At 37.9% G+C, this 15,880-nt stretch overlaps 1 protein-coding gene across 1 annotated transcript; it reads left to right on the top strand.

Annotated features, from left to right (window-relative positions):
* Positions 1-1,356: 1,356 nt before the first annotated feature.
* On the top strand, positions 1,357-10,145 carry ndfip2 (Nedd4 family interacting protein 2). Its single transcript, XM_060860391.1, has 8 exons — positions 1,357-1,593; positions 4,184-4,343; positions 5,638-5,768; positions 5,866-5,953; positions 6,097-6,221; positions 6,468-6,534; positions 6,747-6,852; positions 9,125-10,145. Exons 1-7 carry the CDS (start codon positions 1,564-1,566, stop codon positions 6,848-6,850), a joined length of 705 nt encoding a protein of 234 aa, XP_060716374.1. The 5' UTR covers positions 1,357-1,563; the 3' UTR covers positions 6,851-6,852; positions 9,125-10,145.
* The last annotated feature ends 5,735 nt before the right edge of the window (positions 10,146-15,880 follow it).

The following is a 15,880-nucleotide window of genomic DNA, read 5'->3' on the forward strand; positions in this document are numbered from 1 at the left end:
CGTTAACCTCACCTTACAAAAGTGAATTACCCATATGATACAAAATATTAGAGCGTACAGATAAAAAGTTTGACCCTTAATTAAATACTATTAAAAAAAGGAATTGTACTTAAAATATGACAGCTTTAACATATATAAATCCCATATATTCTGTACATCATTGCGTTATCAGCAAATTTACCTATATATTCTTATTAGGCACTGAAACCCTATTGTTTTTTGTAAAGATTATTTATTTATTTATTTATTTATTTATTTATTTATTTATTTATTTTGAAAGGCTGTTGGTCCAAATGTGACATACTGTACCTGTGGAGGGGCGGAAGTTTCTAGAAGAGACTGCAGTATACAGTAGTTTCTATCTACATTGTTTAACAGGATTTTAGAGAGTGAAAAGATGCCTGAGATTCGTAGCAATTACAGAGGTATAAAGTTGATGAGCCACACAAAGAAGCTATGTGTTTAGTCCAGGTCTGGGAGAAGATCCCTCAGGAGACTCATCAGGAGCATGCCCAGGCGTTGTAGGGAGGCCACACACACTACTGAGCCTCATTTTGTCTTGTTTTAAGGACATTACATCAAAGTTTATCAGCCTGTAGTGTGTTTTCCACTTCAATTTTGAGTGTGACTCCAAATCCAGACCTCCATGGGTTAATAAATTTGATTTTCATTGATAGTTTTTGTGTGATTTTATTGTCAGCACATTCAACTATGTAAAGAACAAAGTATTCAGATCTAGGATGTGTTGCTTAAGTGTTCCCTTTATTTTTTGAGCAGTGTATTGTTATTACAAAACTCTGTTCTTCCTTCTTCATATAGACAATATAAATATTTGTGTTATAGAATGGGGGGTCACGGTGGCTTAGTGGTTAGCACGTTCTCCTCACACCTCCAGGGTTGGGGGCTCGATTCCCGCCTCCGCCTTGTGTGTGCGGAGTTTGCATGTTCTCCCCATGCCTCGGGGGTTTCCTCCGGGTACTCCGGTTTCCTCCCCCGGTTAAAGACATGCATGGTAGGTTGATTGGCATCTCTGGAAAATTGTCCGTAGTGTGTGATTGCGTGAGTGAATGAGAGTGTGTGTGTGCCCTGCGATGGGTTGGCACTCCATCCAGGGTGTATCCTGCCTTGATGCCCAATGACGCCTGAGATGGGCACAGGCCCCCGTGACCCGAGAATAATTCGGATAAAGCGGTAGAAAATGAGTGTGAGAGAGTGAGTGTTATAGAATGACCGTGATAGAGCAATGAATATGCAAATAACCCTTGGACGCCATCTGGCGGCTTCGAGATACTTTTCTCTGTAAAGCACTATAAACATTTGATCTACTTTTCCATGATGTGGCAACCCGCCCCCCACTTGGCCTGCCGTTGTGTCAGCAGACGGATGTGTTTTCAAGCGCAGAACAAAAACACTCTTTAAACTGAATTTGTTGTAAATGGGGGAAATATATATCCGCCGTTTTGGACAAACCGATCCCCTTGGCTGTTTACATATCCACAACTAAAATTATTTAACGTTATTTTTTGGTGATTTTTCTTATTGACGGTTGTGTAAAAGAATAAAATGGAGTCAGCGGTTAGCCGTTATCAAGTGGTAAGTCAGCTAATTACACTCACTCACCACATCATCTAAATAATGTTTATAAATAATGTATAAACACGAACTAAACGATATTTGTATATGTTTAATGGTGTTCTTTAGGCTTTTACTCGGCTAAGGCCGTGTTGTTTCCAGCTAGCGCAGAAAGTCACTGGCTGTGTCTCAAATGGATATCTAGTGCACTTCGTAGGTGTCAAAGATAGTGTGTTGTACGTTATTTAGAACACATTAGTAATGCTGGTTAAAACAGGGCTATTAAACTTTATTTATCTGTTTGTTTGTTTGTTTGTTTGTTTACACTGGGCATACAATCCATCATCATTCAAAGACCTAGATTTAGTGTTCATGTGTACAGTGTACAGTGTACAGTGAATTGGGATTCGGCCAGGCTCGACTTCCGCGTTCCAGATTTACATGGCCTTCTTTGTAGATAATATAATAATCATAATCATAACAATAATAATAATAATAATAATAACAATCATAGTAATAATAACTAATGATAAGAATAATAACAATGTTACTAATCATAATAACAATAACAACAACAACAATAATAATAACAATAATAATACCTACAGTTAAAACAATTAGATCAGGTTAAAAATCATAAATTTATATGGACTTCTAGTTTCTATATAGTTGAGCAGAATATGTTCTAATGAGGTGTTTGTTTTTAATTGTATATTGAATGTTACTGTATGTTACTGTATGTTACTGTATGTTATCTGAGGACATGATGGTTCAGTGGTTAAGGCTTCGGGTTACTGATCAGAAGGTTGGGGGTTCAAGCCCACAAGCTGCTGAGACATCAACGTTGGGTCCTTGAGCAAGGCCCTTAACCTCACCTGCTCCCAGGGGTGCTGTAATATGACTGACCCTGTGTGCTGACCCCAGGCTCATAAAAACCTGGGATACAGGCATCCAAACCCATAAATAATTTTGGGTTGTGGGATGTGGTAGCTCAGTGGTTAAGGTGTTCAACTACTGATCGGAAGGTCATTGGTTTGAATCCCAGGTCCACCAAGTTGCCACTGCAGGGCCCCTGAGCAAGGCCCTTAACCCTCAATTGCTCAGGTGTATAAACTGAAAAAAAAAATGTAAGTCACTCTGGATAAGAGTGTCTGCTAAATGCTGTAAATGTAAATGGATATGCGAAAACTTAAAGCTTTTCACTGCGTGTCGTACTCTGTATGTGTATGTGACAAATAAAATTTAGATTTGATTTGAATATAAATTTCTTCACATTTATTATGTTTGTCAGCTGTTTCATGTTTGATCAAGTAATTAACATCATATTGTGCTTTTTAAGGTAAAACTTATTTAGCCTACACTTTCTGTTGGGGTTTTTTGTCTGTGTAAAGTTGGACATGGTCAAACGTGTCTACATGGGGTTTCTACTGATTAGAGGATAGAAGTAATTTATAATTATGTCTAATGTTATAAAATTTGAAAAGGTTATTTTTGATGCATCAGAAATACTGTCTGTGGTTTGACTAATGCGGAAGTGACGTTTGTGAAGAAGCTCTGAGATTCATATCAGTTTTCTGGGAAGCATTGCTGACTGACTGATCAACTGATAAACCATCAAGTCTGACGAGGGAAATTCAGAAGTGTGTAACTCTGACATTACACTGTTGCACAGATAAAAATAGATAAAGAAATCTCAATTCATTCTCTCTGTCAATCTCTCTCTCTCTCTCTCTCTCTCACTCACACACACACACACTCACACACACAGACGCATGCAAGTGCTAAGTGAAAATGGAGCAAAAACAAACCCCAAATCAGAATATTCCAGAAGAATACATTGCCTTTTAACATTTTATCACTTGATCAGTCTGACTTTTGGCTGAGTAATTAGAGATCACATAGTTGGTCTCTTGAGTACAAGGACAGTTATTTAATTTTATTATAATTATTTATGGGCTTGGATGCCTGTTTGTAATGTTAACCCTGAGCCTGAGATTAAAAAGAACCACATAATTACAGGGAGAGAGTTGAACATAAAAATTTTTTATAGTGGGTCATGTATTATTTCATCATAAGTTTTGGCTGTGTACTCCTAAAAGTCATGTTGGGTTGTGTTTCAAACCTGTTGTAGTACAAAAACACTGCTGAGGTTATTAGCTAATAGTGTGGGGCTATTAGAGTGGGGTGGTGTAGCACCATAAGGTACATTCTGTAAAGACAAAGGAAAACATAAATTAGTGAAGTACTGTCAAACATTTTTAGAGAAAGTAGTGAGTTGTAATGAGGCGCTAACAAGTGTTCATGGAGGAACAAATCTCAAGATATAAACTTTATAAAAGCAGATGGTTATTAGTCCCAGTTGTTGTAATTAGCTGCTAGTTAACTATTGTAGTTCTGCCAAGAGGCAAGTTTTGTACCCTCACAGCACAGTATTTTATGAAAACAACCTTTTACATCTTCTGTTTGTTTATCTTGTGTAAATAGTCGAGGGTGGTGCAAAAGTAATTTAAGTGATGGGGTTTGAACTCACAAACCTCTGATTATTAACCAAAAGCTTAAAGCATTGATCTGCTACCACTTGTTTCACTCAAACAGCTGTCATTGTTTTCAGTTGCACAACGAGGATGAGCCTTCTGAAACAAGCCATGCGGAAGAGCCTTCCACCTCGTCCCAGGCGGCTGCAACTATTCACCCTGACACCATGGCAATAGGTGGCGAGATTCCACCCCCGTCTTATGCCAGCTTAGCTTTAGGAGCTACATCCACTCCGGGTATGTTCTCATTATTACAAACCTCTTTCATATAGCATTATAATGCACCAAACAGTTTTGAAGCCAAAAAAAACAGGGCAGAATACAACCATATAGAGGCACAAGAGAAAATGCATGTCCCTGCCTTGGCCGTCCAATAGAGTGGAGCTGAACTGCTGCTGTCTGTTCATCACCACTGCATTTGTTTGTTGTGGATCTGTTGATTGTTTTCATTATGTTCTGATTCAGTCCAAGTGTTTACTAGTGTACGTCAGAGCTGTTGTGCCACTGTGTCAATCCCTAATCTGATGGGGCTGTAGATAAACTGTAGGGAGACAACAGTGTCTGGGACCACGGTGTTAATGTGTGTGAGTACCATTCTTTTTTTTGGCACTTCATGGCAACTGGCTTGAGTGCCACTGCTCATTCAGGGTGGATTACTGCTTGTTTAAGAGGCAAGTTGAAGAGGTCCATGTTCACACCTGCCAGTTGTTTAGGACATGCTTTCGGGACTCTGGGTGATACCCCATCATGTCCCACTGCCTTGTGGAGGTTTACCTTATTCAGAGACTTCAGGATTTGCGTGTTCGTCAGCTGGAGTGCAGCGTCCTCAGGGTTACAGGGGGATTTTGTGGAGGTGTCCGTACATATTTGTACACCTAAGGACAGATTAGACAGGAGACTGATTGTTGGGAAAGACTAGTTTCAGAAAATGTTGGCGCATGGCAACTACAGCCTGTCTTTAAATTATTATTATTATTTCTTTAATCTCATTTTCCACCACTGTGGTGTCAAGTGCTGGAGCAGGGCAGAACAGACACAGCCAGGCAGAGGCACCAAAATACAATTGGGCTGAGAGTAGTTGTAGTGGTACTAGCCTGTTGCTGGGATCTGGAAAAAAAAATGGGGATAACAGCCTGCATTAGGATCTACCTGCCCTCCTCTGTGCATACCATCATTTTTGCTTCCCTGGTAATCATCCTTTGAAAATCCTGTCATTAGCTTCCATGCCCCTAGCATGTGTGTCTTGGCCACCCATAATCGGTGCTGTACATTCAGGTCTGTGCTGCTTGTGATGGGGTGGAATGGGTGTACTGGGATTGTCACAAAACACGATTAATATATCAAACCTCTGTCCTCTCTTTCTTTTTTCAACTAAGTACTGAGACCTTTTTCTGAAGCATCCAAAAATAAATGTTACTAACTGATCTTGATTCTTTACTTATATATATTTTGTATATTTATAATATATTTTGTTGTGGAACACTGACCTACTTCAAGTACTGATACTGTATTTTTGTGTTTGTGTGTTTAGAACGTGTGTTTCAAGGGGATTTTCCTGTTCCACCTCCCTACAGTGTGGCCACATCTCTCCCCACCTATGATGAAGTCGAGAAAGCCAAAGCAGCCGAACTTGCAGCCTCGACCGGGGACAGCATACCACGAGTGAGACACACCCACTCTGTCTTCACTAGCATTGTCTCTCCTCTGTCTCTCTCTTTTGCTGACTTTTTTTTTTATTTTTTGCCAATTTCCCTGTCAGGATGAGGATTTTCCTCCACGAGATGATTTCAATGATGTTGATCAGCTGCGTGTCGGAAACGATGGCATCTTTATGCTGGCCTTCTTCAGTGAGTTTGCTCATGTTTCTGTGTGTGTTTTATCTTTGCTCATGTTTTTGTGTGTGTTTTATCTTTGCTCATGTTTTTCTCGATTATGTTGATTTGGGTGTGTGCATTATATTTGCTCACTCTGTCTCTGTGTGTCTTTGCAGTGGCTTTCCTGTTTAACTGGATAGGATTCTGCTTGTCCTTCTGTCTCACTAACACCATTGCTGGCCGTTATGGAGCAATTTGTGGATTCGGATTATCCCTTATCAAGTGGATCCTCATCGTCAGGGTACAACATGCACACAAACAAATATACACAACTTGTCAAATATAGAAGTAAGTTGAGTAAGTGACAGGGCTGTTTATTCAGCACTAACCTGAACTGTGCTGCATTTATGCCTGTTCAATGTGTAGTAAACTTTTATTTATAGATACCTAAAGATATTTATTGTCAGTAAGAAGAATTTAAGCCTTGTTTGTTTTGAATAGCCATAATGCAATGCACTGAGCGTTGATGTTTTTTTTTCCCCACCAGTTTTCTGATTATTTTACTGGATATGTTAATGGACAGTACTGGCTCTGGTGGATATTTCTGGTTCTGGGTAATTGATTATTTTTTATTTTTGTTATTATGATTAATAATTTTTTATTTCGTTCTAAGAGTCTACTAGTGTAAACAGGGAATATCTTATTATTGGCTATAAAAAAACATTAATAAATAATCAAACTGTACATAATAATATAAATGTCATTTCAAAGTGATTTTTCTTATACAGTGACCTGACTGTGTGCATGTGTGCGCGTGCTTGTGCAGGTCTCCTGCTGTTCTTTAAAGGTTTTGTAAACTACTTGAAGGTGAGAAACATGTCTGAAGCCATCGCCAGCACACAGAGAGCTCGCTTCTTTTTCCTCTATTAAAGGTACGCACTCACACGCAAATGTTGTCCGCACTCACACGCAAATGTCGTCCGCACTCACACGCAAATGTCGTCCGCACTCACACGCAAATGTCGTCCGCACTCACACGCAAATGTCGTCCGCACTCACACGCAAATGTCGTCCGCACTCACACGCAAATGTCGTCCGCACTCACACGCAAATGTCGTCCGCACTCACACGCAAATGTCGTCCGCACTCACACGCAAATGTCGTCCGCACTCACACGCAAATGTCGTCCGCACTCACACACAAATGTAGAATAAAAACTTTACTTTCCCCTCCAAAAGTACTAGAATAGCAAGACCAATTGTATTGTTTTTTTTCTATACAATGAAGACTTTTGGATTTGAGCTCATAAGTTTAGATCAGGTTCAATGTTCTTTATTGTCAATGCCACCATATGTGCAGACATACAGAGGAATCGAAATACCGTTTCTCTTTCTCTAATCAAGTGTTTACATGCAATGCAGTATACAGTAGAGTTTGTATAATAATATGAGCAGTTCAATATAGAAAAAAGATTGTATAAAGTAACAGCAGTGTACTTGTAATACATAGACATAAACAAGTGAATATATCTCGTAAATCAGAATGAGTAAATGCAAACTGTGAATTGTTACGGTGCAAATATACATCCAAATATATGAGGAGCTCTTTTCCAAAACGCTATAAATCCATTTTAATTGTTTTTATGAAAATGACTTTTTTTTACCTAGACCCACACATTTTGTTTATATTCAATTTATCCTGTTAAAATGGTCTGTTGGCTCAGTCTGAACATGTTAAACAGTGATTGTTAAATGAAACAACAATTTTGTTGAATATAAATTCAAAGTTTCTTTTTATTTTTTTCCAAAACGCTATAAATCCATCCTTTATTTAAAATTTTTTTTTTTTTTTTTTAATAATAAAAAGAGACATAAACCAACAAGAGAACATGCAACATATGACATCATGGAAATAAATAACTTTATTAAGAATAGACATAATCTCCTACACTCATTTTGAAGACTGCGCACAAACAAACATCTCTCGCCTAAGACCGCCACCATGTTGGATTGCGTCGAACACTCACCGAATTCTGATTGGTCGAGAGAGGACATATAGCGTTTTGGCAAAAAACAGGTTTGGCGCTTATCGCGGTTTGGAAAGGAACTGCATCTTGCAGTACATTTTAAACAAGGAAATATAGCGTTTTGGCATGAAACATTGATGGAGCAGTATATAGGTTCACAACACAGCAAAATGACATGACAAACTCGTTTTCTTTAATTTTGGCGTTTATCGCGTTTTGGAAAAGAGTTCTTCATATGTAAACATTCTGAGTACTGAGTATGAAAGCATTTGTAAGGTGCAAGACAGATAGCAGCAGCATGGCATCAGTGCAGAAAGACTGTAATGCACAAAGTGTAACAGTGTCAGATATATACAGAGAGTATAAAGAGTCTTCTGTGCCATGAAGAAGTGTGGAGTGAGCTGTGGATCTTTAAAGTTCAGGAGTAGGTGCATGCATTGTATTTATTTTGAGCATGGATTGTATTTATTTACTTTAATTTACTGTCAGCTTACATGTTCCAGTACTCCAATGCTCATTTAAAAATTTGGGCCATCAAAGGTGCTATATGCTAAACTTAAACAGATCTAGATGTAAAAATCATAAATGAAAGCTGAAATTCAGATCTATGAACTCCTGTTTATCTTTTGTTCTCAAAACTAAACGTCTTCAGTGTATCACAAAAACAACATCTATAGTGAGTCACTGAACTGAAAAAGTTGTTTTTCTTTAACGAACTTTAATGGTAACAATTTTAATCCCAGCTCTTAAAGAATTGGTCACTTGAGTCAGATGAGAGGCATATGTTATGTCAAAGAGGCTGGAGTTGAGAATGGGAAAGAAAACCCGCAGACACTGCTGTACATATCACATTCTCAACATATTATTGAGCTACAATGAACTTTGCTGCACTCTCCATTACCATGGATGCACAGATTTATTCACTTTCATTGTTAATGGTGTAGCCTGTAAACTGAACCTGTGCATGGCTGTTAACTGAAGTGAGGTTTGATGTCGTCTTTGCTGCACAAATAAAACAGCTTAAAAATAGCGACACAGGTTTTTGGTTTAACTATAAAAAAGACAACTATTTGACTCTGCCCCCTTTTTTCTTTCTCTCTCTATATTTATATTTTTTTAACATGCTCGCTCTCTCTCTCTCTCTCTCTTTCTCTACCTGTTCCTCTCTATGTTTATAGGATCACTTTCACAGACGTACCTCCTGCTGATTTGTACCTTGTTGAACATAAAGAGGAGCAGGAAGTGAATGCACTGGGAAAGGACATGGAGAAAAAGAGTGAGAGAAAGGACAATAAGGAGTGCTTCAAAAAATCTTGTCCCTATTATAGCCACTCAAGCTTCATCAAATCATCTCATCCCTGATATGGATGTTTTTTTGCCAAAATTCCATGTAGTTTAATAATGAAGTTTGCTGTGTGGGAAAATATTTACTGTTGAATGATGCTCTACAAACTGCATGCAGACAATAAAACAAAAGAACAAAAGCCCTCATAAATATGCAGCCAAGATGTCCTATGCAATTTTCTTAATTTAAATGTTAACAGTGATTTGTCGCTCATTAGCACTTTTGAAATTTAGGACCTTGGCAACTTTTATTGCAGTATTAACATGTGCTTGAATAATTTAATTGTTTAAATAATGACAATGTCAAACTTCATTCTGATGTACAATATTATTTGCACATTTTTCTGAGAAGGTTCTGATACCGTTGTTTGCTTAATTGTATTGAAGAGCTTGTGGAAATTTTATTTAACTGTGTTGTGATTAGTTACATGCAGCATCCAATAAAATGGAGAGGATTTGAGAGGATTTTAAAAATCCTAAGTTCCACCTCCTGTCCATTTCATTGGTTCATTCGTAACCCTGTCTACTTTAAAGAGGTTTGCATTTAGCTAATTAACACTCACATGTTTAACTATAGATTAGCATTGTTAAAATGTTAAGACTGGAAGTGCAATTTTCAAATATTACTTTTTGTTGTTAGAATTTTGTATCGATTAAATAATGATGTGTAAATTTCCTCAAACTGTGAACAGGGATTAGATTAGTGTAGAAAATGTAAACCGCCTGAATGCGGTGACTGTTCGATCAGCAATAGTGGATGATAATTACGTATAATAGCTCAGTGCATGGTTATAACACGCAGCTGTGCCATTTTAAACAAAGTAATGAAATAAATCTTAACAAAACGGTTACAAACTGTCTACATTTACTTTAAAACCTATCGTGTGTATGTTATTTTGCAGTATGCCAATAACATTCCAGACAAACCCAACCATCTCCTTTAATTAAATGGATTTAAAAGTCAGGAATTGTATTTTGAGTCACACTACACTTAGATAGATAGATAGATAGATAGATAGATAGAAAGACAGATAGATAGTGGAGAGATAGATTGTGGAGATAATTTAGATACAACAAAAATGAGATAATTAGTACAAAGTGTTTCCATTCTGTTTGGAATTTGACCTAGTTTCAGGCAATTCATTAGATTCTTAAACAAAAGATAAAGGCTGTCATCCAGGATTCAGCTGATGTTCCTGATTTTGAATCCATAATTCTCCTTTGGGGATTAAAGTTTTAGTCTTTTACACCAGACAATCTGAACTGCAGCAGTAGTGTAAAACAATTTTATTGGTTCACTTGTTCTAAAAAACTAAAAGTTCCTCTTCTAAAAACTTCTAAAAACTCCCTGATGCCAAATCACCAGCAGCCAACGACTTACATTTACTACCAGTACTGAAAAACAGAAACTGTTGACTAAAGAACATGAATCGATCTAATTAGCATGACCCAAGTAGCAAAGCAGCATGTACCATCAGCACAGTGGCAGCTGTAAGAACTATTAAATTCATTTGCTTTTGCTTAAGACATTTGTGTTTAAAATGAAAAGATGAAATGAAATGGTAGATCAAAATTCAGCTTTCCTTTCCTGACATTTACAACCAGACAGACCCCACAGTTTTTTGCAAGTAAACTTATAGAAACAGATTAAAGTAAATAACACAAAATTTAGTAGGGTGTCTCTTGCTTCTTGAAACAACTGCATCAAGCAAGCAACCCACTGACATCACCAAACTATTGCATTCTTCTTAGGAGAAACTTTCCTATATTTCCACTGGAGTTTCTACCTTTTATTCACTTTTTTATTATTATTCACTTAACTATCTGCTGCTATTATCATGTCGAGTTAGGGAAGGTCAAAAAAGATTAGTAAGGCCATTCAAGTCAATGCCAAACAGTCATGAAAGCCCAAGCCACAATACTACCTCCTGTTTTTGTAGGGTTAATCATGGTACAAGAACCTCATTCACATGCCCCAGTATTTTTAATCATTTGAAAAATGGGTAAGTTCAGACAAAGGTTGGCTTGATAGATCCAACATATTAGATCCAAGATAGCAGCGGGCAGTAGCATGCAGTGGCCACTCCACTCCTTTTCTGTCTCCTTACCACAGACACCATCATGATTGGCTTCCCTTGACTCCTTCAACATAATCCTCATCTGGACTGGAGCAGTGGCCATGTCCTTGGGTGGAGAAACCACTGCCAATCACTCTGACTTCTCCCTCCTGCTCCCAGTCAAAAACTATACCTTATCCATGCCCTCTGTCTATCATGAGCTCAAGATGGTCTTCAGTAAAGCACAGGCCTCCTCTCTACCTTCTCCCCGACCATTTGACTGTTCTCCTTCAATCATCAATCTCCTTCCCGATACTTCTCCTTCCAGAGGCTGCCTTTACAGTCTCACTTGCTGTGAAGGGAGGCCATGACCACATATATACAGGAGTCGCCTGCTGCTGGTTTGATCTGCTCGTCCTCCTCCACTGTCTACCTAGTTACTTTTTTGTCATTAATTAAGAAGGATGGGTCAGAGAGATTCTGCTTAATTAGTACGTCTTTTTTTACCTTGATGACATTCTCATCTTTTCCCCTTCTCTGGTTCACGTCCATACTGTGCTTCGTTGATTGCTAGAGAATCGTCTGTTCATGAAGGCAGAGAAGTGCAAGTTTTACGTCATCTAGGCCACCTTCCTGGGATTTGTCCTCTCAGTAGGCAGCATCTGGATGCTCATGACATGGCTGTCAGGGAGTGGCCATGCCCAGGGTCACGCAAAGATCTTGGCTTGGTGAAGGCAGATAAAGAGCATAAAGAGGCATTCTTTCATCCAGCAGTAGGGATGGGCAGATTAAAATCATAACAATTTTCTTCTCTCTCTCTCTCACTCTCTTTCTCTCTGTCGAACTATTTATGCCACTCCCGAGTTCCCAGTGTTCCGAGTTCCTAGTCTGATCATCTCTTCTTACGGAGCTACTTCTTCAATCCTGACGTTCTCCCCTGGTTGGAGTTTTGTCACCCGGTGGTCACCCTGCCTAGGAATGATCTGCATGGTCAGCCAGTGACTCATGGGATTGCTGTGGATGGAGCTATCCGGAGACTGTCATGGCTTCTTTGAACAAATGTTGTTTCAGTCAGCTGTATAGTCTGGTCTTTATCAGCAATCATTTGTAAACTTTGGCAGGAAAGAATTAGTTCCTCAGGACATTATTTACATTTACATTATTTACTGTCCGGTTTCACCCTTCTGAGTCTGGTTCTTCTCAAGGTTTCTTCCTCATATCATCTCAGGGAGTTTTTCCTTGCTATTGTCACCTCCGGCTTGCTCATTGGGGATAGGGATAGGTATATAGTATTTAAAATTTCAAATGAAAATTTAAAAATAAATTTTAAACTTTAAATGTATTTATTATTTTTTTATTATTGTTAGTATTTTATATATTTCTTTCAATTTTTCTCCTCTTCTTTTTCTATACTTCTGTAAAGCAGCATGAATGAATGAATGAATGAATGAATGAATGAATGAATGATCCTAAAGTATCTATATTTTCTGTTCTGGCATTGTATCAAAAGAATAGAAGGGCCTATTATATATGGTGTTTTTTTTATTTATTTGTTTTTAAACAAGTGATTTTAGAATATTTTAATAACAGTAGCATGCCGTAAATAGATTTGCTTAAAGAGGAACATCAATTGGAACTATATCTACTTCTGCTGTATCTCCGCTCATCATGAGAAGATTTTTACTTCTGGGTTCAGCATAAAAACAATCAGGAAGCAGTGATTCTATAATTAAAATGCTTTTGCTATGCTAAGGAGAAAGTAGTTCCTCTAAACCAATCCCTTTAGTTTGTTTCATGTTTGTAATCATGAACAAGAGTTGATCAGTCAAAGAAGCAAGAGGCTTAAAGGGAAATGTCATCATGCTCTTCTTGCTTCACAAAAATTTATGAATCAATTCTAAATATATTATTGTCATTGTTTACAAAGGCCGGCTTTGTATATCAGTACATGCACGAATGAAGATTCCAATTTAAATGTAAGATTCAACCTAAAGTTCAGCTGATTTTACATTTAAATAAGTGTTTCTGGCCTCAGAGACGTCCCTGGTTTGATTTCCAGTGCATTCCAGTCCCTTGACTTTTATCACTCTCACTCACTTACTCATTTTCTACCGCTTATACGAACTACCTCGGGTCACGGGGAGCCTGTGCCTATCTCAGGGTTCATCGGGCATCAAGGCAGGATACACCCTGGACGGAGTGTCAACCCATCACAGGGCACACACACACACTCACATACACTCACGCAATCACACACTACGGACAATTTTCCAGAGATGCCAATCAACCTACCATGCATGTCTTTGGACCAGGGGAGGAAACCGGAGTACCCGGAGGAAACCCCCGAGGCATGGGGAGAACATGCAAACTCCACACACACAAGGCGGAGGCGGGAATCGAACCCCCAACCCTGGAGGTGTGAGGCGAACGTGCTAACCACTAAGCCACCATGCCCCCAGGGCTTTATTAATTTATTTTTATTTTATATATTTATTTATTCAAAAAGGAAGAGAATTGGTCAGTCCTCCTCGCAAGCATTGGATTTATTTAAGAAATAAAAAATGATGGATGCCTTTTGTGATTTTTTTTTACTGCAACTTTAGGATTTTCAGCCACGTGACCTCGTCACACAAGATCTTTTAAATTTTCCCTCTGAAAAGAGCAGAGGAAATATGCTCTAAATTTCTCTTATACCAATAATGTTCAGGGAATCCTGTTTAGGGAACCACACGCACACACACACTCACATTAGCACACATTGCCTATTTAGTGTGTGTAGCCAGTTTGACAAGCAGAGCTCAGAAGTGTGTGTAAGTTAAGATACATTTCACATTGTCCTTTTTTTATAGAAAAGTTAAAAAAGCTTTTTTACATTTCACTGAGGTGGAATTTTATAGCTGAGTATTTTACAGCTGCCACTGTATGAGGTTTGTTCACTATGATGAAAAACTTCTCTTTTTATCTTTCTCTCATCTTGCTCGGACCCAATACAAGTCTTTGTATTTGCTGGTCCATGGCTTAGTTGTCTAGCTGCTCCCCATCTTCTGCTTTGCCTGTTCCTCTTTGGTTTCTGACAGAGAGACAAACCGTTCACATGATCTTTTCGTTCATCTCTCTGATCATGTTGTTAGCTTCCCCTTTAGAGGAGTACCTGATGTAGGCGAAACTTTTTGATCACCCCTTGTTGTCCCTTATCAGCTGTACGAGGAGAGACAGAAAGCAAACAATGAGCACAGCTTTTTACTTTGACAATTGCCATTCTATGTAAGACTGCATTTCAATCATCTGCTGCTGACATATGTACTGTTTTCTGTTCAAGGGGAAGAAGTGATTCTGCATGTGAAACTAAAAGTGTAAGTTCACTTATCTCTAGAATCCTACAATATCTCTAAAAGCATTGACTGCTACAGATTTTAAAAACATAGGCAGGTCAACAGCCACTGGACCCAGTTTAGGTGAAAAATAAGCTAATGGTCTCAAATGTTTTATGTCAACTGTTCAGCCAAGGCTATCCTATTCGTACTATAAGCTTTCATTATTCTGCTGTAATATACTGTGGGATCTCTGCAGAATAAGTTTCAATTCATAGGTTTCTACACATTTCTGTTCCACTTTCCTAAATTTTCTGCTCATCTTCCACATGCTTTGACTGCGAAATGTGATTGTTAGTTTTCTGTAGTAAATGGTGTATTTTCTTTGTCCTTGCATGTATTAAAGAAAGATTTACTTCTATAGTAGAACAAGGATCATCCCAAAACAACTTCAACATTTACATTCTACATCTTTCCAATTCTCAAACCATTCTCGTTCATAATGTACATCTGACCCACTGATGGACATTTGTGTTGGTGCAGTAATGTGAAACTGTGAAAATCCTTAGAATCATTCCTTAGAAGTTGTTGAAAAGTGTAGTGTTTTAAATAATTTTATTTTACACAATTAAAAACAACATTGAAGAATTCAAAGATGCAGTTAAGACCAAAATTAATACTTTTTTTACTAAAATTGATGCTTTTAAGGCATGTGTAAAAAGCCACATAAATACAAACATTGTACATATTATTTTTTATCATGAAACTATTTTTGAAGCAACAGTAAGTAAGCAAACTTTTAATTGCAGTTAGACTCCTAATGGATCTAGTAGAACTAAATAAAGACCAATAAATAAATAAATAAATAAATAAATAAGAATCCTAATGGCTAAAAGCAGCAGATCTCTTCATATAGATTTCATACCAGAATTGGCCATAATAAAATGTCAGTGATGTCCAGAAATGAGTAGCTGGTGGAACATCTGAAGACCCTGCCGGCTTCAACATACAGTATCAGGGTCTTTGTTTGCAGAAGCTGTGTATTAAAATTAATATAAGAATAAGATCCCTAGACATTATAGTCCAGAAGTCCAAATAATACATGAATTAGAATTTTGATCCAGTTCTTTGTTACTTGACCTGTATGATCAATGAATGTTTATATATTTTGTGATAATTGCTCATTAGTATCTTATTTGTCTTGAACTAATAAAAGTAGTTA

Source organism: Tachysurus vachellii, chromosome 24 (genome assembly GCF_030014155.1).
Source record: "Tachysurus vachellii isolate PV-2020 chromosome 24, HZAU_Pvac_v1, whole genome shotgun sequence".
Classification (NCBI taxonomy): Eukaryota; Metazoa; Chordata; class Actinopteri; order Siluriformes; family Bagridae; genus Tachysurus; species Tachysurus vachellii.